This window comes from Octopus sinensis, linkage group LG15, assembly GCF_006345805.1.
Source record: "Octopus sinensis linkage group LG15, ASM634580v1, whole genome shotgun sequence".
Lineage (NCBI taxonomy): Eukaryota > Metazoa > Mollusca > Cephalopoda > Octopoda > Octopodidae > Octopus > Octopus sinensis.
Window position 1 is genome coordinate 7,114,807 of NC_043011.1, and position 25,535 is coordinate 7,140,341.

The window sequence follows — 25,535 nt, forward strand, 5'->3', positions numbered from 1 at the left end:
TTACAGGATTTTCATCAAATAAACGGATTACACACGTCACCCTGAAACAGTTACGCATCACCACCAGGACCACCATTTTAATGTCTCCTTTTCGGCATCCCCAGGGGTCAAAGGGAATTTGTTGAGACAGATTTTTCTACAACTGGATGGACGCTCTTCCTGTCACTAAACCTAACCTTGCTTCCAAGCAAGGTAATATTTCCCTGTGCCCAGACATTTCCACAAAAGAGTGGAAAGGAAGGACATTGCCTGTGTGATGGTGATACATGTTGACAACTGTCATGTGATGTCATGGCAACAAGACACTATCTCTCTCCCTCACACACACACACATACATACATACATTTACGATGGGCTTCTTACCGTTTCTGTCAGCCTGTGGCTATAGAAGAAGACCTTTACCTAAGTGGGAATGAACCTTAAACCATGAGGTTAAGAAGCAAACTTGCCTATCAACCTCAGTCTCACTACAGCCCTTCATCATCTGACACAAGATCACCTCCTCGCAAATGACTTTTATCTTGGTGACCCTCTCAGTGCAGGTGTCACTAAAAAAAGCATCCAGTCCACACTGTAAAGTGGTTGGCATTAGGAAGGGCATCCAGCTGTAAAAATCCTACCAAAACAGTCACAGAAAACTGGTTCAGGCTTCTGCATGACCATCTCCAGGCAATTCCAAGGTAGTAGAGTCCAGTTTGCTGGACATTGGTTGTAGAGCTGAAAACGAGGTAATTTCTACTCTTCTCCTCTGGAAGCCATCTGCTCGCGATACCAGAGGGCACACACTCTCCTACCCAGATGTAATCTCCAGGGATACAGGCATCCAGCAACGGGAACTCCGTAATGCTATGATGGACCGTGAAGTCTGGCGTAACATAGTAAATTCCATTGTCTCGACCACGGTTGAACCTGGCAAACTGTCCCACCCAAGCCAGTATGGAAGGCAGATATTAAAAGATTATGATTGACTGATTGATTGATGGATGTATGCATGCATGTATGTTCATTCGTTCAGTTTCTCTCTACCAAATCCACTCACAAAGCTTTGGCTGGTCTGATGCTACAGTAGAAGACATTTGCCCAAGGTGCCACACAGTGGGACTGAACCCAGAACCCTGTGAATGGGAAACAAACTTCTTACCACACAGCCATGCTTTCCTTAACTCAAAAACCAAAATGGAATAAATAAGGTTCTGTCAATGGAACCATTTTGGTGCTTCCAAACTTACATGAGATACTTACAGACTATCAGGTTGATAATTCCTTGGTCTACAAACTCTCTCAAAATCTCTTTCTCTCTCGTAGCTATCATATTAAATATCAGTCTTAAACAGAGTCTCGTTTGGGCAACCTTAGTACCACGGCTTCCTTCTCCAAGATAACTGTTGCCATGTCCCTTAAAATTACCTGAAATGAAAAGAAAACATTTAAATAAAAATGAGGACTCTGCCCCCACGCTCCACCTCCATCAGAAGTTGGAAATGGCAAACAAGCCCCAAAACCCTAATATTTTGTGGGATACAAAACAATGGCAAATAGAGTGTAAACATTGAAACATCATCATGGTCTTTCCAAATCCTGTTCCATTTCAGAGAATTATTGGCACTCCAAAGTTGTCTTAATGTACAAGTTGACCTACTATTTTGGGTTGCAAATTTTGGCCTAAAAATTCGATTTCTGCCAGAAAATATGTTGGCTTTTTTTTTTTCATTTCTTTTTTTAATATTTTTTTTTGGCTTGCTTTATTCATTGCATCCGTAATTATGAGAATGCAAGAAAATTCCAGCAGAATATTCTTTTAGTCTTTTGTTTCAGTCATTTGACTGTGGCCATGCTGGAGCACTGCCTTTAGGCAAATCGACCCCAGGACTTATTCTTTGTAAGCCTAGTACTTATTCTATCAGTCTCTTTTGCCGAACCGCTAAGTTACGGGGACATAAACACACCAGCATCAGTTGTCAAGCGATGTTGGGCAGACAAACACAGACACACAAATGTATACACACACATGCATATATATATATATATATATATATATATATATATACGATGGGCTTCTTTCAGTTTCCGTCTACCGAATCCACTCCACTCACAAGGATTTGGTCAGCCCGAGGCTATAGTAGAAGACACTTGCCTAAGGTGCCATGCAGTAGGACTGAACCCGGAAACATGTGGTAATTTACTGTGTAATGCAACAAATGGCAATCAAATATCATGCCATGTTACATGCAACAGCTAAATGTGCTACTTAACATGTAGCAGTTAAATGGGCTGCATCACATGTGGCAACTAAAATATACCACCTCACATGTCAAACATTACACCTTACAGGCAGCAATCAAGCATGTTACACATTGATGCCAAACATGTAGCAATGTCACTAGCCATTTAACATGTGGCAACTAGGTATGAACACTACAAACACACATGCAGCTGTCAAATCTATGTCAAACCTGGTTCAATACCAAACATGTCACATGCAGCAACAAAACCAGTTGCTTAACACGTAGCAATCAGATATGCACCCATTAAATATTCAGTAGTCAAACCATTTACCTTACATGTGACAAATCAGTCATCTAATGTGTGAGAAACATGCCATCTAACCTGTGGCTGTTATGTGAAATGCTACATGTGATATCTAACATGTGAAATACATCTGTGGCAAAAGTGAGTCTAAGAAATGTGAGGTAATACTTACTTTTAGTGATACACCATTCCAACAATAACAAAATCCGAGTGGTCCCACTGTAAGCCATGAAGCTGTCCAAGAGGAGGGGGCACACAATACACATGCAAGACAGAACATGGAGCTGCATCTCTTCATATTCCGAAGGTGACCATCCCATATCAGATGTATCAGTCTCAATGTTGTGGATATAGAAAAACAGGCCACGAAGCAAGTGACCACAACAGAGAAGCTACGGAGAAAATAAGGAATTTGTTATTGAAAAATAAATCATAAATTGACACAAATTACAAATTCCTCTTCTGACTCACAGGAATTGACCAGCAGCTGTTCAAAATAAACCTTGGCCTGACCAGTCTTGGCATGATTGGTGAAAGTGATAAACACACACACAGTCACTGCCTCAAGAGCAAGAATCATAAAAAATAAATGCCAAAACCTAAACATCATTTCAAAGTTGATGCCTTTCGTCTATTCCGATCAACACCCTTCATGCAACTTCACATCAGATAAACATGCAAAAATATAATTTCTCACCAAGGTTTCAAACAATGAAGAGGGTACCTGAAGACAACAATTAGTAAGATTATTTTGGATTTCAAATTGAGATCCGATCCCTGTGGAGATGTCTGCTGTGGAAACTGAAACTAATTGACAATCTCCACATCAAATGTCTGTGATAACCCAACACGGTTAGCTTCTGTTCTCAATAACATGGGATCTTCACTGACTGCAACTAACTCAATTCATCACAGAAAAATGTTGGCACTGGTACAAGTACATATCTACTGCTGTTGTTGTTGTTGTTGTTAAGCAACAAGACGGATAAGGGTGATTAGGTGATGGTCTAGGGCTTAGGGGCAGGAGACCCCAGACCTTGGAAAAAAAAAAAACTTTGGTCGTCTTGTAGTTGAGGGCTCTTCGTTGATGCCCAACACCACTGGGAGGTGGCCCTCAAAGTCGCTGGAAATGGAGATCTCCAGGTCCAAATTCTTGGATGGCTACTGCTGGACTGTCTGGTCCCTTCAACAAATGAGGGTTCACCAAGATATAGTTTGCTGGCATCAGAAATGTGGGAATTTTAAGTGCAATTCTGCCAACACAAAACCGTCTTCAAAAAAGAACTTTCATTTTGACCAAGTTATGGAGGTACGTGCTTGATTAACAGGAAGTGTGCCATTCTCAACCATACAATAATATCAACAACATTGGTCAGCAGATTCAAAAGATTGGTTCCACTTACCGGTAATGATGCCGATTCTTGACTAAGAGAACACAGAATGCAATAAAGAAGTTTCTTCATCTCAAAATCTTCATAACATTTCGTTAACTTGATATCTTTAGCAAAAGGAGAAAGCGTTTTCACTGAAGAAAGAAAAAAAGGAGAAGGATGGACAAAGAAACAACAAGTTAAATAAAAAAATTTTAAAAAAAGACTGATACTCAGTCAGATATGGTAATCCAAGTTGATCCGATCAATGGAACAGCCAGCTCATGAAATTAATGTGCAAGTGGCTGAGTATTCCTGATGCACGTACCTTTGACGTAGTTCTCGGGGAGACTCAGTGACACAGAACATGACAATACTGGCCCCCTTTGAGTTACTGGTACAACTCATTTTTGCCAGCTGAGTGGACTGGAGCAATAAAGTGAAATAGAGTGTCTTGCTCAAGGACACACTGTACCCCTGGGAATTGATCCTATGACCATGAATTAAGTATCCCAACCACAAAGAATGAAAGGAAGAGCAAAGCAACTTTACCTTCTGGATGAATTGCAAAGGCAACGAGTTGTCGCAGGAATCCAGTCTCTATGAATGGAGCGTTTGGGTTGCGGGATGCGATGAGAGAGATGATGAAGAGAATGTCGTTTCGAAGCTGCCGCTCAGCATGTGTATAACCTTCCTTCAACAGACACACAAACGTATCCTTCAGCTTGCTGAAATAACATTAACAAATACTAAGCCAAGTGAAATCGCAGCCGTGGCTGATGCCAAGTGGCACGTGAAAAGCATCATTCGAACGTTGAGCCTCGTGGAGGCAGTGACAGGTGGCCGAGATCTTTGGTCAAGCCAAGTGAGATTGCAATTGTGGTTGATGCCAGTGTTACATTACTGGCACCCACTCCACTCTTGGAGTGGTTGGCATCCAGCTGTAGAAAGCAAGCCAAATCAGATTGGAACCTGGTGTAGCTCCCCAGTTTACCAGTTCTATCAAATCATCCAACCCATGCCAGCATGAAAAACAGATGTTACATGGTGATGATGAAAAAATAAAAGGGGTTATGCACTATCACATATAAAGGGCTTCTTACAGTTTCCATCTACCTAATTTACTGACAAGGCACTGATGGGCCCAAAGCTATGGCAGAAGATACTTGCACAAGGTGCCACATCTCAAGGAAGGCAGGGTCAGATAGACAAGGGTCAGATAGACAAGGGTCAGATAGACAAGGGTCAGATAGACAAGGGTCAGATAGACAAGGGTCAGATAGACAAGACAATCTTGCTTGCAAACTAAATTTAGATGTAGAGCCAAGCCAAAGAGAGAAATCTTACCTTTGGCTGCAACACCTGTTCCTGCATTTAAGTGAATAAATAACGTACCAGAGACCAGAGGAATAAAAGAGTCCTGAACATTCTTCCTCAAGGGATATACTAAACACACATATACAAAGGGATACTGGAAAGTTCCTGGTTTTAAGGGTGTTGTGAAAGACCTGGTTGGAGGACCAACCTTCTGAGTTCTTTTACAGGGCTTAGAAAAACAGAAGGACCACTGCAATAAGTGTGTGTATCCAGCTTTATGAAACTCACAACAAAAGGTTTTGATAGAGTTTCAGTTAATAAGGTCATGGCTTAACTCTAATGCAGTGGTTTTCAACCAGGGTTCCACGGAACCTTAGGGTTCCACCAGTACAGTCCAGGGGTTCCGCTAGAAGTTACAAAAATGCTAAAATTGACAGTAATTTTTAATTCTCCTGTGCAGATATGTGTGCATAAGACAATTAAATTATTGCACAGAGGTTCCTCGAGCCAGTGGAATGTTTCCTTGGGGTTCCGCTCCAGTAAAAAGGTTGAAAAGCACTGCTCTAATGTTTTATTTAATGCTGTAGTTTGATGGTTTTTAGACACAATACATTTTATCATTCTATGGTACCTCTCTGTCAGCTTTGCTGTCTGTCTAGAATTATGCTTGTCAAAGCTGGTTTTATTGTGGTTTTGGAATGCCAACATGATTTTAGAGACTGTACCTTTTGAAACATTAAACAATTCAAGTTTTAGTGACTGAAGATCCAACCATCTGTGCTCCAACAGTTTGTCCTCTTTGGAAATCAGAAAAATCATGCATTTCAACTTATTTAAATATAAATATCATCAAAAAAAGGAACAAAAAAGACAGAGAGAGATATGCCATGAAGTACAAGGCTTACATAATGCATATGAATACATACAGGGTGCGTAAGGTAATTTGAGGACATAACCCTTTTGGGGTCATTGCTGCATTTTGGGGTAACCCTGTGTAATCTTTGGTTCAGAAAATGATAATGGCAGACACTCAGCTTGCTCAAGAAATGAAGAGGTATGCTGTTATTGTGGTTATAAAGGCTGAGCATAGTGATTTAGAAATATCTCAATTTTTTAAAGTTGCTAAATCTTTCGTCTACAAAGAAAAAGCATTCTAAACACTCTGAAATCATCAGAACACCTGAATTTATCCAGCAAGTTCAACAGACCACTGATTACAATCCAAGAAAGTCCATGGAGTCAATTGCAAAAGATCTCCATGTGTCAGATGAAACAGTCAGAAATGTTATCCACGGAGACATCAGATATAAGTCTTATATGATGAGGAAGGGTCAATTTGTCAGAAAAGGCAAAAGAAAATCACTACATCAGATCTAAATAGCTCTTAAACAAACTGAAAAATCCAGCAGATTTCATTTGGTTTTTCTCAAAGAAGAAAAACTTTGACTAAGGTCAAAAATTTAACAAAAGAAATAATAGATGGTTATGTGTAGACCCTTCTAAAGTTCCAAGTGTTATGCATACAAAATTTTCTGCAATTATCATGGTTTTAGAGGTTGTCAGCAATGAAGGACATGTGATGCCTCCTTACTTCTTTCCACAAGGCCTTAGGGTTAACTCTGCTGCCTACACTGAGGTCCTGGAAACAATTATTAAGCCCTGGATAGACAGTGTACGCAATGGAAGGCCATATGTGTTTCAGTAAGACTCTGTACTATCACACATGGCTCTAGTAACACAGGAATGGATGGCTGAAATTTTTCATGATCCCATAACCCCTAATATTTGGCCTCCTAATTCCCCATATCTCACTCCATTGGACTATAACATGTGGAGCGTTGTTGAGAGAGCGGTCAATGAATACGCCCACAACACCAAAGATTCTTTGAAAGCAGCCATAATCAGAGTAATGTCCAAAATGAACAAACACTACTGGATTCTACAATGTAGATGATTTAGATCTCATACAGAAGCAATTGTTGAAGCTGAAGGTGGCTTTATTGAATAACATTATAGAAAAGAAGGTTTATTTTTATCCTCATAGCTGTTTTTTGATAAATAAAGTTATCTGTTATTACATATCTGTTTTTTATAAGCATAAATCTGTCCTCATATATCTTACACACCTAGAACAGTTTTGAATTTGTCATATTGTTACAAAAACAATATATCATCATCATCATCATCATCGTTTAACGTCCGTTTTCCATGCTAGCATGGGTTGGACGGTTCGACCGGGGTCTGGCAAGCCAGGAAGCTGCACCAGGCTCCAGCCTGATCTGGCAGTGTTTCTACAACTGGATGCCCTTCCTAACGCCAACCACTCCATGAGTGTAGTGGGTGCTTTTTAGGTGCCACCGGCACAGGTGCCAGGGGAGGCTGACAGCGGCCATGATCGGTTGGTGCTATTTACGTGCCACCAACACGTAGTGTTTCTTTCATTTGGTCCAAACCCTGTATGTGTGTGCAATTGTGAGTGGTTATAAATCCCATGAGTAAATTCCTCTTATGTGTATATATATATATATATATACACACACACACACACACACACACTCAGGGTGGTGGAAAGTAACTAGGCATTAGAAATTGCTTATAGAATTTTTAGTATCACTGAAGTCATGATACAAAGATTTTTTAAACAGACAAAACTAACGGGGATTTCTTATTTTCTTATTGTCTTATTTCTTATTTTCCCGATGACCGGTCACTTGACTGTTCAGGAGTGAGCTAAGATAGCAGCACGCTATGAAGTGTAGAATTCCATTGTTTTGGTTCAGAGATTGTGGCATGAAAGGATAGGTAAGCATGCAACACTACGTCCGGATGCAGTAAAAAAGTTGTCATGCTAAGCTGATGATCACTGGCTCTGTGAAGGACGCAAGAAGTGGCCTTCCATCCACATCCCAATCAGCGGAGAACGTGGCAACAGTGCAGGGAATGTTTAATCGCAGCCCGCAAAAAAATCAACAGTTCAAGCAGCGAAGGAATGTGAACTAACAAGACACACAGTATGTACGGTGTTGCATAAAGAATTGAATTTTCGTCTGTGGAAACCCCATTATGTGCAGGAGCTAAAACCTGATGGGGTGATGCAGACCTCATTAATGGCCTCCAAGAAGTCAGATCTCCCTTCATGTGACTTTTACCAGTGGGGTTACACAAAAGATGTGCACAAGACAAAATCTTGCACACTGGAGGACTTGGAGACCCGCATTCAGGAGGTTCTCTATGATATTCCAGACGACATCCTTCAGAAGATTGTTCAACTGGTTGATGCCACCAGTGCTTACGTTGAAATATGGAGATTTACTTTCATTTTCCCATGTCATAAAGAACATGTATCATTTGATTCAATAAATTTGTTAAAGGAATATAGATTCTATTACCAATCTTTTCACCCACCCTCTGTATGTATGTATGTATGTATATATATATGTATATATATATATATAAAACTGAGAATGTGTGTCTGTCTGTCTGTGTGTTTCCCTAAAACCTGAGAACTACACAACCAATTTCATTCAAATTTTACACATGCCTTACTTAGGGTCCATGTAGTTTCGTGGGCAAAAAAATGTTCAACTTCTTGCCTAGGGCGAGCCCATAGCAATATCATATCTTCTCCAATATTGCAGTATTACGTGTTAAAAGTGAAACAAAAACATTCTCTATTTTATGTCAGATACTTTCACTTTAACAATAACAATTAGAGATAATAATAACAATTGAATTATATGTAGCAAGTAATAATTAAAATCAAACTAAAGTATAATATAATCATAACATAACAAAAGTAAAAATAGCAATTGGTATAAAATTGCATCAATGATTTGAACTTGAATAAGTGGTTTCACATGAATGGGAATAAATTAAAAATAAAATTAGCATGCAGAAATGGAATAGTCCTACAATTCCAGTCTGTTATATATTTTCAGTATTGTTATCACTAGCGATATCAAGATATAACTTTGTATTTTGTATTTTATGTGTAGATGTATATATATATATATAGATGTACATGTAATATGTACACATATATACATGCACTAGCACTATGACCCGTCAAAGACGGGTCATAATGCCAGTATATATATATATATATATATATATATTTATATATATATACCAAATATATACGTTTTTATTATTATTTTGCAATTTACTTAAATCATCGGTATATTATTGTTATTTTATATCTAATATTTCTATTATATGTAATTTTCTGGATGGTGTAACTGAATTGCTCATTTTGAATTGATAAAAGGTGGTTTTTGTAATTTATATATATATATATAATATTTTGTGAAATTTGATTTAGTATTTCTAAATTGAATTTTTCCCTGTAAGTTAGGAATTATATTTCCTCAAATAATTATTATATATATATATGCATTTGTGTTTATGTACATACATGCATGCATGTGTATGTCTCCCTGCTTGACAACTGATGCTGGACTGTTTATGGCCTTGTAACTTAGCAGTTTCCTCAAAAGGAACTGATATAATAAGGATACAGAGACTGGTAGAATAGGGCCCACTGAGGTCAATTTGAGGGACAAACTTCTCTGACCCTTCACCATTCAGATTATTCTGTCAAATGTAATGCTTAATCATTTTGCATTAATCCTGCATTATCTCATAGCTTCGAGATTTTGATGATGTCATTGCATATTTTTAGAATGACATTGTAGGGTAGGTGTGAGAGGCTAGATCTGGCTGGATACGGTCAGTTGAAATGCTAAAAGATTAGGGGAGCACTCCAGCATGGTCACAGTCTGATGATTGAAACAAGCAAGAGAAACACAAAAAAAAGAAAGAAAAAAGAAAAAATATTAACGTAAAAGGCTAAGCTGTGTGGTCAAGAAGATCGCTTTGCAATTTCATGGTTTGGGGTTCAGTCCCACTGTATGGTACCACAAACAAGTAGTCTCTACTATAGCCCTTGGCTGACCAATGCATTGAAAATGAATAAGGTGCACAGTGCATGTGCGCATGCCCACGTGTGTATGCATGCATATATATCTTTGTATTTGTCTCTCGCTGCTCGATAACCAATATGGTTTATTCATTTTAAAGTTTATAGATTTTCAATAAAATTCAGAACCAACACCGAAAGTTATGACAAATGCATCCATGTAAACAATACGATCGGACAAGCTGAAGAATCTGTGCCGCAGAGAGCTGTATTTAGATATGAATGGAGGCGCCCGAGTAAAGCGCTGGAGGGCCACGAGGAAGAGAAGGGACCCGCTTGTGTGAAAATAGGGGAGGAAGTCTGGGTTAAGCCACCAAAGGCGCGCTGTGCGTCTCAATGGAGCAGAGGAACGGTGACAGCGGTCAATTCCAGAAACAACGTCTCCATGGATGGAATGCCATGACACATCTTGGACCTTCGCAGGATTGTCGCTTCGTTGGATGATGATTGTGGAGAGTGGGAGAATGAGGTGCTTGGCTTGAGAAGATCTCGATGTGCAAGGCGCCCTCCCGGTTGGATGGTGGACTATGACATGGAGCGGAGAGATTGTGATCTTTAAGATCAGGGTGGCATGTGGGATGACGTCAGCAGCTAGGGAGCTGACCGGAACTTGGGGCTGACCATAAGGGGCAGAAGGGACGCGCACGCAGGTAGGGCGGGATTCTGCCTTTTCGATCAAGGTCGCTGAGCGAGTAAGACGGGACAGTGTGTTGTTAAGGTAGGGGCGAAGCAGCTGCTATTTCTAGTGTTCAGGTCGGGCTGTGTTGAAGGATCCATTACCGCTGAAAGGTCTCCGTCTGAGCGAAGAGAAGGTAGGTGCCCTTATTCCGAATCTCTCGCATACACCACAATTTTAATTATTAAATATTAATTTAATGATAAAAAAAACAAAAAAAAAAACAAATAGGTAATGAGTTCTCACTCTTTCATCAATGCCGCATCCGACCCATTAACCCTACCTGAACACATTTTGCTTAAATCCCAACAAAGTTTAGTGGTGTAACACAACTGGAGAGACCAATTAATATACTAAATAAATTCCTGGTACCTACAGCCCTACGACTTAACAGTTTGACAAAGAGCGACCAATAGAATAAGGACCAGACTTGAAAATAAGGACTCAAGTGAATTTGATCAACTAAAAAGAAGGCAGTGCTCCAGCATAGCCACAGTGAAACCAGTGAAAGTATCCCAACATGACCCCCCAATCAACTCACTTGATACACTCCAAATGGCTAAGTTGTACAATACAGAGATCCACATCATCGGCTTTATCCAGAATATTCCACAAAATCTCCACTGTGCGAAGTAAAGGGTGTCCACCTGTGTCGTTGGGTGTGATCTGTGAGCAAAGGGTATAGGGCAGGTTTCCTTCCAGCATCTGATCACAGCAAGGCGCTGAAAATAAGCAGCAGAGAAATTATAAGGGAAGAGTAGAAAATTACTATTTTTAAATCTCACGAGAGACATTCAGCAACAGTACTTTGTAGTAAAGATTGTTTGCCAACATAACATGGCAGTCCTGGTTTAGGACGAATGTTACTGTAATTTAGCCCCAGGAGACATCGTCTCCAGTTGGCTATATGACACGACCTGTGTCCTTATATTTTCAAACAAGGCAATCTAGTACCCCACCCAGCTCAAAACAATTATTCTGTGCTGATGAAGGGAAATAACCCAGAAATCGTGATACACAGATATTGTTTTGAGCTGAGTGAGGGTGCTAGATTCCCTTGTTCAAAAATGTAAAGACACAGATTGTGTCGTATAGCCAGCTGGAGACGATGTCTCCTGAGGCTAAATTACAGCAACAATAGTCCTAAACCAGGACTGCCATGTTATGTTGGCAAACAATCTTTACTATAAAGGAAGACAGCTTAGATATTCTTTTCTACTCTAGGCAGAAGGCTCGAAATTTTGTGGGAGGAGGCCAGTCAATTAGATCGACCCCAGTATGCAACTGGTACTTAATTTATTGACCCCCAAAAGGATGAAAGGCAAAGTCGACCTCAGCAGAATTTGAACTCAGAAAGGTAAAAACAGGCGAAATACCACTAAGCATTTCACCCAGCATGCTAACATTTCTGCCAGCTCACCGCCTTCAGTCAGATGAAATATTGTAAAACAGAGGTTATCAGTTGATTTTTTGTGGAGCTGTGGTGCATTGGAAGTTAAAATATTGATGGTGCGGTTTGCATGAGAAGTTAAAATCATTGGAGTACTTGGCATGGGGAAATGAGAGTCAGATCAAAATACTGGGTCTGATGATCCATCAGATGGCTTTGGGAAGCCGTATTTTTAACACAAAAGTCTCTTTGGGATGTTTCTCAGAGACAGACTATTATAGCCAGTGCTGTTCCATGTGTGTAAAACATCTTATAAATGTGTATAGGCGCAGGAGTGGCTGTGTGGTAAGTAGCTTGCTAACCAGCCACATGGTTCAGGGTTCAGTCCCACTGCGTGGCATCTTGGGCAAGTGTCTTCGGCTATAGCCCTGGGCCGACCAATGCCTTGTGAGTGGATTTAGTAGAGGGAAACTGAACGAAGCCTGTCGTATATATATATATATATATATATGTGTGTGTGTGTGTGTGTGTGATTGTGTGTCTGTGTTTGTCCCCCTAGCATTGCTTGACAACCGATGCTGGTGTGTTTACGTCCCCGTAACTTAGCGGTTCGGCAAAAGAGACCGATAGAATAAGTACTGGGCTTACAAAGAATAAGTCCCGGGGTCAATTTGCTCGACTAAAGGTGGTGCTCCAGCATGGCCACAGTCAAATGACTGAAACAAGTAAAGAGAGTAACACAGGTATTCTAATCTATTGCAGTTTCAAGCACAGGTAGGTCCTATTCATGTTCACCTTTTCCAACATTCTAAACGACCTGGGAGGGCTTGTACCCTCTGTTGCAGCCATTAAGTAGATGACTAGATTTGTGATGGATACTAGAGTGGTTTCCTATTGTCTTCTCCAGGCAGGTGGGATTTGAACTTAGAATGTAGAAAGCTGGAAGATATACTGTAAAACATTTCTCCTGGAATCAAAAACCTCTGATTTAATTTTCACCTGACTAGCTTTTGTACAAATCAGTAAATGTTAAGTTTACTGATTTCTATAACAGAACAAACATTTTCAGCTTAGCTCAGAATGTCTGCGATATTCATCACTGAAGGGAGCAAATCATTTCAAAACACTGTGTCTGGTAGTCCACCAGTGTTCTGAGAAAGGCCCTTGTTTATTTGGCACAAAAGAGCTTCAACAAGTTTCTCTCAAACAAAATATTATGGCTACTACAGTTTCACATTTATACTTTATTCTGGGTTTTTCATCCGGTGCAGGAGTGGCTGTATGGTAAATAGCTTGCTTACTAACCACATGGTTCCGGGTTCAGTCCCTCTGTGTGGCACCTTGGGCAAATGTCTTCTACTATAGCCTCGGGCCAACCAAAGCCTTGTGAGTGGATTTGGTAGACGGAAACTGAAAGAAGCCCATTGTATATATGTATATATATGTGTGTGTGTGTGTGTGTGTGTGTTTATTTGTCTGTGTTTGTCCCCCCACCATCACTTGACAACCGATGTTTACTGATTTCTATAACAGAACAAACATTTTCAGCTTAGCTCAGAATGTTTGCGATATTCATCACTGAAGGGAGCAAATCATTTCAAAACACTGTGTCTGGTAGTCCACCAGTGTTCTGAGAAAAGCCCTTGTTTATTTGGCTGGTGTGTTTACATCCCCGTAACTTAGCAGTTCAGCAAAAGAGACTGATAGAATAAGTCCTAGGCTCAACTAAAGGCAGTGCTCCAGCATGGCCACAGTCAAATGACTGAAACAAGTAAAAGAGTAGCTACAATGATGAGTGTTTCGGTTGATTCAATCAACAGAACAGTCTACTCATGAAGTTCTCAGGTAATTACACCAAATATAACGAGGCTGACCCATTGAAATACAGGTGCTCTTTATTTTTGCCAGCTGAGTGAAATGGAGCAACATAAACTAAGGTACATTATTTACATTTGATGGACATTTGTCCTCATCTTGTTTGTTGTTAACACAACGTTTCGGCTGATATACCCTCCAGCCTTCATCAGGTGTCTTGGGGAAATTTCAAACCTGAATTCTCATTCCTAAGGTATTTTTCGATATTATTATTATTATTATTAATATTATTATTCATGTCACTGCCTGGAATCGAACTCAGAATTTTGGGGTTAGTAGCCTGCGCACTTAACCACTACGCCATATGCCCATGGGCATATGGCGTAGTGGTTAAGAGCATGGGCTACTAACCCCAAGATTCCAAGTTCAATTCCAGACAGTGACCTGAATAATAATAATAATATCAAAAAATACCTTAGGAGTGAGAAACAAGGTTCGAAATTTCCCCAAAGCACCTGATGAAGGCTGGGGGGTATATCAGCTGAAACGTTGTGTTAACAACAAACAAGATGAGGACAAATATCCATCAAATGTAAATAATGTAAATAATTTACATAATTCCTCGTCCTTTAAATATAAAGCTATAAAATAAGGCGCCTTGCTCCAGGACATAAACTGCTGGGGATTGAAATCCTGACCTTACAATCATGAGCCGAATACACTAACCACTAAGGCATGTGCCTTCACATATTCTTTATAAATGTATATATAATACATGGGTATTTTAAAGGTCATTTTTGTGGGATGACGTCAGCAGCTGGGGAGCTGACCGGAACTTGGGGCTGACCGGAAGGGGCAGGAGGGACACGCGTGCAGGTAGGGCAGGATTCTGCCTTTTCGATCGAGGTCGCCGAGCGAGTAAGACGGGACAGCGCGTTGTTAAGGTAAGGGCGAAGCAGCTGCTATTTCTAGTGTTCGGGTCGGGCTGTGTTGAAGGATCCATTACTGCTGAAGGGTCTCCATCTGAGCGAAGAGAAGGTAAGTGTCCTTATTTCGAATCTCTCGCATACACCACAAGCTATTTCGGTGCCCCATATAAGACGTCACCACGATGGCAGCGAAAATTAGGATCGCCAGCAACATTATCAGACCCTTTAATGGTGAAGGCGATGTAGTGGCCTGGATGCGTAAAATCAGACTGGTGGCAAGACTGCAAGGTATAAGCGATGTGGCAAGTCTTATGGTGCTGTATTTGGAAGGGAGCGCGTTGACACTATATCTTGAGATGGACGAGGAAGAACGTCTGAGCGAGGAAAAGATAGAGCAACGTCTGAGGGATGCCTACACAGAGTGTGAATACACAGCTTTTGCTAAGCTGGGTACGATTAGATGGACGGGAGGACAGGTGGACGAATACGCGGCAGAAGTTCGAAGGTTAGCAATGCTGGCTGGGTTTACAGGAGAAGGGCTGGAGAGAGCAGTGCGACTGGCATTCGTAAATGGGTTCCCCGACGATGTAGGGATTCACCTACAACAATTGCCTGGGAGTAAAAAGATGGTGCTGAGCGAACTTGTGACTCAAGCCCGCATGTTGACGCGACACGCTGGGCGGAAGGTGATAGCGATGGCGGTGACGGAGGTGCGTAAAGACGGACGACGGCCGGAGAAAGATGTGCAGAAGCCTGCCGTGCAACGATGCCGGCCGTTCTCAGGTCGGTGTTTTAGATGTCAGGGGTCGCACCTGGCGAGGGAGTGTACAGTACCTATTTCTTTATTACCCACAAGGGGCTAAACATAGAGGGGACAAACAACGACAGACATAGGTATTAAGTCGATTACATCGACCCCAGTGCGTAACTGGTACTTAATTTATCGACCCCGAAAGGATGAAAGGTAAAGTCGACCTTGGCGGAATTTGAACTCACAACGTAACGGCAGACGAATACGGCTACGCATTTCGCCCGGCGCGCTAACGTTTCTGCCAGGACCTGTTTCCTATCGATGCAGGCAGACAGGGCACATCACCCGTGATTGCGACCAGGGAAACGACCGTGGGGAAGTTGCTGCATCTCAAACTTTCTCTGCAAACAATTAGAGGCGATTTTGGAGAAGCTGCCATTAATTGATGTCGAGGCCGAGGGGAAGACGTTCGAGGCCCTTGTAGATACGGGCTGCACGACGACCCTTGTGACTTCAAGGGTGACGAAGAAATGGAATGGGGCAAGTAGCGTCCGGGTGGTCGACGGCAGCGAAATCCGTTGCAAAGGCAGCAGCAAGGTAGAGATAGTGGTGCGAGGCACAACACTAAGGCTGCAGGTAATTGTGGCTGAACGCGTGGTGATGGGGATGGATGCCATCAACCGCCTCAGTGGCATCAGTATTGTGGGAGATGAGGTCACATTCGGAAGCGTGGGGGCGTCGTGCTCTGCAAGTCAGGATCGGCAGAGAGAGCAGAGCCCCACGATGGACTGCGCTGCTTACACCATCGAGGACAAAGACTTTCAGGCGGCGTTCGATGGTCAGCGGTGGACGATAGAGTGGCGATGGAAGGACAAGTCCCCGAAGCTGAAAAACAGAGTGAGCTGCTACCAGCATACCCTGAAAGGCCACGCCAGGGTCGTGTTTGAAGACGAGGTGGAGAGGTGGATTGAGGAAGGAGTCCTTGTCCCTTGGGAGGAGGAGATAGCGGGCAGAGTGCTACCCCTGATGGCGGTGGTGCAGCCTATGAAGGGAAAAGTCAGACCGGTGCTGGACTTCAGGGAGCTAAACCAGCATGTATCGTGTCACACTGGAAGTGAGGCGATGGACGTTTGTGGCGAGACGTTACGTGCGTGGAGACAGTCGACAAAGGCAGCGACGATTGTCGACTTGAAATCGGCCTACTTGCAGCTCCATTTGAGCGACAAACTGTGGTGTATGCGAGAGATTCGGAATAAGGGCACCTACCTTCTCTTCACTCAGACGGAGACGTTTCAGCAGTAATGGATCCTTCAACACAGCCTGACCCGAACACTAGAAATAGCAGCTGCTTCACCCTTACCTTAACAACGCGCTGTCCCGTCTTACTCACTCGGAGACCTCAATCGAAAAGGCAGAATCCTGCCCTACCAGCGCGCGTCCCTCCTACTCATTAGAGCAACATGAAACAAAGTGTTTTGCTGCTGACTAGTCTGGGGATTGAACCCACAATCTAATCATTGTGAATGCAACACACTAACCACTAATTTATATTCTTAAAAATCAGCAACACACCTACAAATTCATTCTATGTAACCATTTGAGGACCAGTGGTGTAGAGAAAACTGTGGTGGTGGTCAGGTGAAAGAAGTGACACAAACAGCCAGGTCATGAGTTCACGTCTCACTACAGACACTGTCACACTGAATCGTTGTTCTTGTTAACATTGATTAAGCAAATCTAAGATTAAAGACTGTACCAATTCCACAGATTTCTCCGGAACTCTACCATCCACTGTAAATATTGATTTAATAAAAAAAATTAAATCAATATTTTGTTGTGTCTGAAGAAGGTAATTCTGTTTAAATACCTTATTGATTAACACACTCACCAGCTTGATTTCCACTCATTTACTTATTTATTTTTTGGTTTATCATCTCAAACATAAAGAACGCAGCTCCAATAATGGGCAGAGTCAACAACTATCGAAGAAGCTGCAAGAAGCAATGAAAATTTTAGAAAAATAATAAATGAGTGGAAATTGAACCAGTGAGTGTGTTAATAAGATATTAAAACAGAATGACCCTCCCTAGACACAACAAAATATGCTTCAACACACCAACTCACATAAAGAATCTTGCAAACCAAATACAAAAACTAAGTGAATCAATGTTCCTGTCTATAATTTCAAAATAATTTCCAAAATTTCTTACCAGAATGATGTGAATATTTTTGCAGCACTTTCAATAGCAGCAGCTTATAATTCTGGTTGGATCCATCTTCCAACTGATAGCACTGGAATATGAAGAGAAAGTAAGGATTATTTTCCTAATCAGGTATAATCCTTTCATTTGACTCACCCTCTCAACTGTTCACTGTAAAGCACAGCCTGGGTCACAAAGGACAGGGACAGCATTCAATCTGTTTATATTCAAACCCTTATTTTACTGCTCTCCCATCATGATGCCTGTGCAACAAGGGGACAGCATTCAATCTGTTTATATTCAAACCCTTATTTTACTGCTCTCCCATCATGATGCCTGTGCAACGAGGGGACAGCATTCAATCTGTTTATATTCAAACCCTTATTTTACTGCTCTCCCATCATGATGCCTGTGCAACGAGGGGACAACATTCAATCTGTTTATATTTAATCCTCCTTATTACTCGACCCCTCACCTGCCGTGACACCCATGAAAAGAGGGATTGCACCAGATGAATCTATACTTCACACACACACACACACACACTACATTCACCCTTCTGTTCTGATAGCCATCATTCCCCACCCCCCCTCCAGGGCACTCATTACAGACATCTATTACTCTCTCTCTCTCTCTCTCTCCCACCATTACCCATCTCTATTACCATCCATCACTCTCTCTTTCACACAAGCAAACATATAGCTGCCATTTCTGTTTCCCTTCTTTTGCCCCTCCTCAACCAGCATTTTATCCCAATCCTTCCTTTCTGCCATCATCCTCTCTTTTCTTTCACTCTTTTGCCCTGATTCTTCTATCATCCTTCTCTCTCTCTCTCTCTCTCCCTCTCTCTCTCTCTTCTGCCAGACCATTTGGTCACATTACCTTGAACAAACAAAGAAAAACCAGAGCAGTGAAGAAGCTTTATCTTTTAAAGTAAACTAGCACTATGACCCGGCGTTGCTGGGTCATAGTGCTAGTGCATGCATATACAGCTGCGTACTTGCGTGCGCACATACATGCGAGTACTGTCCAAATCTCCGACCAATCACATACAGCTAGCTGGCATTCAATTGGCATATCAAGTTTCGGGCATTTTGATTGGGTTTTGGATAGAAAATTCACAAAAAAGTCACTTCTATTGATTTTTTTTAATGGCTTTGCGGGGTGACTGGGGAAATGTAAAGATGTGCACGACCACCCTTGGACAGTTTTCAATGACCATAGAAAATGCGAGCCCTCTAACTAAAAAATTGTGGATTTGTATAAAGGACATACACACAGACATTTTGCCGTTTATATATATAGAGATGCCAATCTCATTATCATCATTGTTCACCATCTGTTTTCCGGGCTGGCATAGTTGGACAGGTTGATAAGTTCCTGCACTGAGCCCTTATGTCAGCTTTGGTTTGCTTTCTATAGCTGGATGCCCTTCCAAATGCCAATCCCCTTACAGTGTGTTCCAGGCACTTTTTCTGTGTCACCAGAACTAGTCGGGTCATCAAGTCAGTTGTAGAACATAAAAGAACTGAAAAAGGTAAAATGTCCCCATAGGATGGAGAGTATTAGCAAGGGGAGTGTAGCTTTATACCAGGGGCTGAGAATCTGAAAATTTGACAGAGAGAGACAGGCATATGTATCATGCTTTAGAAGAGATACACACAGCTACCCAACATTATATAAGGGTTATTAGTATATATCTCCTAATATAATAATGAGTGCAATGTTTTTATATATTTGTGTGTGTATGTATGTATATATATATATATCTCTTATTATAAAAGGCAGATTTTATCTGCCTCCCTTTGTCAGTTACAGAAATCTACAATATAGGATTTCTTCAATTACAATTTACCTAGCATTTTTAAGAGTAGAATGCATCGGGTCGTGACAGGTCCACTTTTTAAAATTTCAACCCCAATTAAGCAAAATTTAGAGAAAACTCACATTGTGGTGTATGAGTCAAATGCTTCTCTTAGTGTGGGATACAGCACACGCAAATGCACACACACAGTGTGCAACGAATAAAGTGAAACTAATTCACTTTCTGTAGTGAGTGACTATTTCACTCTACATTCCCACTTCCAATTTACACACATAGACACGCAAATATATAAATAAAATTGTAAGCTAACGTGTGTGTGTGCGTGTGAGTGTGTGTGTGCGTTTGTGTGTGTGTGTGTGGATGTGTGTGTGTGTGTGTGTGTGTGCATGTGCGTGAGAAAAGGTAAATTGGTTTTTATTTTACTCTGTATATATTTTATTATATAATTTATAATAAGAGATATTATATATAGACATATGTATATATAATTGCAGTATGAAACAGTGTTTATGTATAAACAGACGACACTTATATATAGTTATTAATAAATGTATGCATCCGTTTAACCCTTTCGTTACCAAACCGCCCGAATTTACCTATTCATATTTAAATGAGAATATCAGAGTAAATCTCTTTAGTACATTCATGAAAATACGTATTATACTTCGTAAACACTTCAAATACAGTTTTGTACAAAAATCGAAGTGTAATTTTAATTCCGTGAATTATGGGAGATTTTTTTCCGAAATTTGTTCCTATTGTGTTTTCAAAATTTGTTATTTACATTATTTACATTTGACAGATATTTGTCTTCATCTTATTTGTTGTTAACACAATATTTCAGCTGATATACCCTCCAGCCTTCATCAGGTGTCTTGGGGAAATTTCGAATCTGGGTTCTCATTCCTGAGGTATTTTTTGATGTTGTTGTTGTTATTATTATTATTATTCAGGTCACTGTCTGGAATCGAACTCGGAATCTTGGGGTTAGTAGCCCGCGCTCTTAACCACTATGCCCATGGGCATATGGCATAGCGGTTAAGAGCGAAGACTACTAACCCCAAGGTTCCGAGTTCGATTCCAGACAGGGACCTAAATAACAATAACAACATCGAAAAAATACCTTAGGAATGAGAACCCAGGTTCGAAATTTCCCCAAGACACCTGATGAAGGCTGGAGGGTATATCAGCCGAAACATTGCGTTAACAACAAACAAGATGAGGACAGATATCCGTCAAATGTAAATAATGTAAATAACTAAATACTCAGAAACCTAGATTGAGTGTTCACAACTTTTATATCAATAATAGTTGTTTAGTTCCAAGTCAGGCATGAATAAGCAAACCTTAAAATAATTAAAAGTGCTTTAACTGTGATTATCCAGTTTTTTTTCTTTTTTCTGGGCATACTCTTTTACTCTTTTACTTGTTTCAGTCATTTGACTGCGGCCATGCTGGAGCACTGCCTTTAGTCGAGCAAATCGACCCCAGGACTTATTCTTTGTAAGCCTAGTACTTATTCTATTGGTCTCTTTTGCTGAACCGCTAAGTGACGGGGACGTAAACACACCAGCATCGGTTGTCAAGCAATGCTAGGGGGACAAACACAGACACACAAACATATATATATAAATATATATACATATATACGACGGGCTTCTTTCAGTTTCCGTCTACCAAATCCACTTTGGTCGGCCCGAGGCTATAGTAGAAGACACTTACTCAAGATGCCATGCAGTGGGACTGAACCCGGAACCATGTGGTTGGTAAGCAAGCTACTTACCACACAGCCACTCCTGTGCCATAATGTATCTGGAACTACATTTTTCAATAAATTCTCCCTTTTTTTTAAAGACAGAAGGGAATAATTTAGTGGAATCTGACTCATTTCAAGCAGGCTGTTATAATTCTTGGAATATGGTAAAAGCTTTGAAAAAAAATTATTTTAGGTATCCCAAACATTTTGAAAAGAAAATCCTTCTCTGTTAAAATAATTAATTACATTATCCAAACTAACCAATTAGGGGACTGCTACCATAATTACATTATCCAAAGTAACCACTCAGCACACTGATTTTTAAAAATTTAGCAGCAAAGTCCTATGCAGTAGTCTTTTAATGTTTCGTAACCATTTTGCCATGCTAACCTGGTTTGCCAGTTCCTGTCACACCATCCAACCCATGCCAGCAGGGAAAGCAGACTTCAAATGTCAATGTTCAAAATCTTTACCCCATGGTAGGTCCTCGACACTCTGCACTCTGGGTTTTATTCAGTTCTGTCTTTGGAAACAAGAACACAAGAGAACAGTTTGCTTACCTTCACAATCGTTAACATCATGTCACTAAGATCGATCAGTTTTACAAGATATTCTTTACTACACGGTTGGTATTCTGTGAGGAATTAAGACAACAGAAAGAATATCAGAAATAAATAAAAGTTGACTTGTAGTGCACCTGAGCACTGTACACAATTATTATTATTATTATTTAAAAGTGAAATTCACCTACAAAGAAAGGATTTTTTTTTTTGGGGTTGCTGTCACAGATTTGGAAATTTTAAAATTAAGTGAAAAATTTTAAAATTTGGTATGTTGATGGAATTTTTCACACTGAACCTGAATTTGGGATTTGTTTATTCCAGAAAAAGATTCAGAAATACATAACAGAGCTTCAAGTCTGATCATTTTTAACCAATCAGAAAGCAAGGAATCAAAAGCTGGCATGTACAGCATCCTTGTTACAATGAAAACAGGGCAGATAACAGCTTCGATCGTTACTATGGAAACAGACACCAATGTGAGATATACAGTCGTGCATAATGATAGCTTTTGGTTGGCTAAAATTACCCCAAATTTGAAAACTTTAAAAGTTATTAAATTTTTTTTATTTATAAACTCATGGCAAAAATGAATTTCGTTTTCATAATTAGCATACAAGACTAAATCAGTATAACCCAATTAAAAAAGCATTGGAACGAAATTGGGAAAAAAAACTGAATCTTACAGCAACCAAAGAGATTCAACAAATCATACAACACAACCAGGTGAGTTCCCAAAACCCTTATTTTCACAAACCTGTTCATAGTCTCAGATCATGAGATTAGATATGAAAGCAAAATCACTAGACATGGCAAAGCTGTCTTCTTTCACTCTTTCCTCCTCGCTCCTTCTGTCATCTCTCTCTCTCTCTCTCTTTCTCTCTCTCTCTCTCTCTCTCTCTCTCTCTCTCTCTCCCTCTCTCTCTCTCTCCCCTACTAATCCTTTTGGTTACACTGCATCAAAGACAAAAAATAGTTGAGAAGACCCTTTAGTCTTGTGAGGTACATGGTAAGCTCTTTAGTACTGATTCCGTAATGAAAATCTCCCAATTATCCAAAATGCCATGCAAATTATGGCAGAAGAACAATCTTCACAATGGAATCTGCCAAGAGTCACACTTGTCCAAAAGTTATAACAGCTGGTTAACAAAATAATAATTGTTTCTACTAAAGGCACAAGGCCAGCAATTTTGAGGGGAGGGTTTTGTTGACCCCCCAGATTTTGTTAAATACTTTATTTTATTGACCCTCTATTTATTCTTTTTTTTTTGTAGTAGGGAAAGTAGAAGTAATTAACTAAAGTAGAATTAATTAACTAAACCACAGTAATTGACTGGTATTTTAAGACCCTATCTTCAGAATAATGAGAAGCGAAATCAAGGGACTTGAATTAATAACCATGTTGAATATGTTGAAGTTCAGTTCATAAAATATTTTCTTGTGAAGAAACAGCAATTTTTGTTTATTCTTCAAATGCAAACAGCAACAACATTTTCAATTAATAATATCAAATTAATATCATTTTGGTAGGAATAGAAAATATTTTCATTATAATTTTAATGTCCGCTCATCCATGCTTCCAATGGATCCAACAGAATTCACTGAGGCAGATTTTCAATACAGTTGGATGCCCTCCCTGTCACCAACCTTCAACTGCTTCCAAGTAAGATAATACATCCCCATAATCAGACAGGATTATATGGAAGATTGGAAACAAACACTACTGATGCACGTCTACAGCTATCAGGCAATGCGAAGACAGGAGGAACACACACACACACAAGACGGGTTTCTCAGCTTCCATCAACCAAATTCACTCACAAAGCTTTGGTTGGTCCAGCGCTATAGAAGACACTTGTCCAAGGGACCACACAGTGGGATTGACCCCAGAACCATGTGGTTAGGAGGCTGACTTGTTAACCACCCAACAACATCTTCATGGCAAAAGAAAAATTTTAATGATTAAAGGGATACTCTTTACTCTTTTGTACTTGTTTCAGTCATTTGACTGCGGCCATGCTGGAGCACCGCCTTTTAGTCGAGTAACTCGACCCCGGGACTTATTCTTTTTGTCTTTTTGCCAAACCGCTAAGTGACGGGGACGTAAACACTCCAGCATCGGTTGTCAAGCAATGCTAGGGGAACAAACACAGACACACAAACACACACACATACATATATATATATATACATATATACGACAGGCTTCTTTCAGTTTCCGTCTACCAAATCCACTCACAAGGCATTGGTCGGCCCGGGGCTCTGGCAGAAGACACTTGCCCAAGATGCCACAGGAAATTTTTAAAAATACAATTTAAATCTTTAGAAAATCCAAACTAATCCGAGTGATTTTAACTTAGTGTTAGGATTATTTTGTTAGACACAAATATGATTGATGAAATCAGGTAAACAATAAGTTTCTACGGTGCCAATGTACGAAATTCTTAGCCCTTGAGTCACTCTGTAAGTTTTGCTGATTGTTAATAACACACACACACACACGTTTTGATTTCTATTTTGTTTGCATTACCAAATCTTTTCATTTTTTACCCACTTAAATTTTCAACTTAGGTCTTTTTTAAAAATTTCCCATGAGAAATTCGTCAATAATTTTTTGCCTGTGTTTGCGAAATGTGTCAATAAGATCTGTGGTTTAATCTCCAGAGCACCGCGAAGTCGAAAACATTGACAACTGTAAATTCTTCAACCAAATTATTTTATTAATTCGATATTAAGACTATCAGTGCCAGAGTTATTCCCCTTAGATCAACAATCCAAGTCGCAGCTCAGTTATCCAACTTTGAAATTGTTCAGAGTGAATGAATTTTTATTTCAATTACGTCGGCCGAAAATACAGCTTAAAGTTGCTGGGAAACTGAAATATCAATAACAGTGAAATTATTGTATACAGTGCTCAAGTGCACCACAACTTTATACGCACTTTTGACAAGTTGTGGTGCACCTGAGCACTGTATACAATACTTTCATTATTATTATTCAATATATATATATCACCGTGATCACCGTGACCGACCAGGCTATCAGATGTTGTTACACATCGCTGGTCACAATGCGCTTCGCATTGTTTTAGCCTTCAAATGACGCCACCCGGCTGGCTAAGCGAGCAGGCCAACAGAAGAAAGAGTGAGAGAAAGTTGTGGCGAAAGAGTACAGCAGGGATCACCACCATCCCCTGCCGGAGCCTCGTGGAGCTTTAGGTGTTTTCGCTCAATAAACACTCACAACGCCCGGTCTGGGAATTGAAACCGCGATCCTACGACCGCGAGTCCGCTGCCCTAATCACTAGGCCATTGCGCCTCCACATATATATATATAATTGTTAAACAGGGCGTCAAACATCTCAAGTCATATACAATATTATTATAGGAAAAAATTGAAAATCTTACAGCTCTTCCTGGGACATCCCCGAGTATGGG

General features: G+C 40.4%; 1 protein-coding gene and 1 long non-coding RNA gene across 2 annotated transcripts in view; one reads left to right on the plus strand and one right to left on the minus strand.

The window, feature by feature from the left end:
* LOC115219873 (cilia- and flagella-associated protein 69-like) overlaps positions 1-25,535 on the minus strand; it is a 103,907-nt gene that overhangs the window by 44,782 nt on the left and 33,590 nt on the right. The window contains exons 6-12 of the mRNA XM_029790171.2: positions 22,099-22,172; positions 17,967-18,048; positions 11,413-11,593; positions 4,453-4,628; positions 3,934-4,055; positions 2,703-2,922; positions 1,244-1,408 (exon numbers count right to left, since the gene is read on the minus strand). Coding sequence (XP_029646031.1) covers positions 1,244-1,408; positions 2,703-2,922; positions 3,934-4,055; positions 4,453-4,628; positions 11,413-11,593; positions 17,967-18,048; positions 22,099-22,172 — 1,020 coding nt within the window. The remainder of the gene's footprint in view (positions 1-1,243; positions 1,409-2,702; positions 2,923-3,933; positions 4,056-4,452; positions 4,629-11,412; positions 11,594-17,966; positions 18,049-22,098; positions 22,173-25,535) is intronic.
* Positions 150-8,608, plus strand: LOC118766172. Its single transcript, XR_005002088.1, has 3 exons — positions 150-161; positions 6,470-6,479; positions 8,504-8,608. It is a non-coding gene; the product is annotated as an uncharacterized LOC118766172 (long non-coding RNA).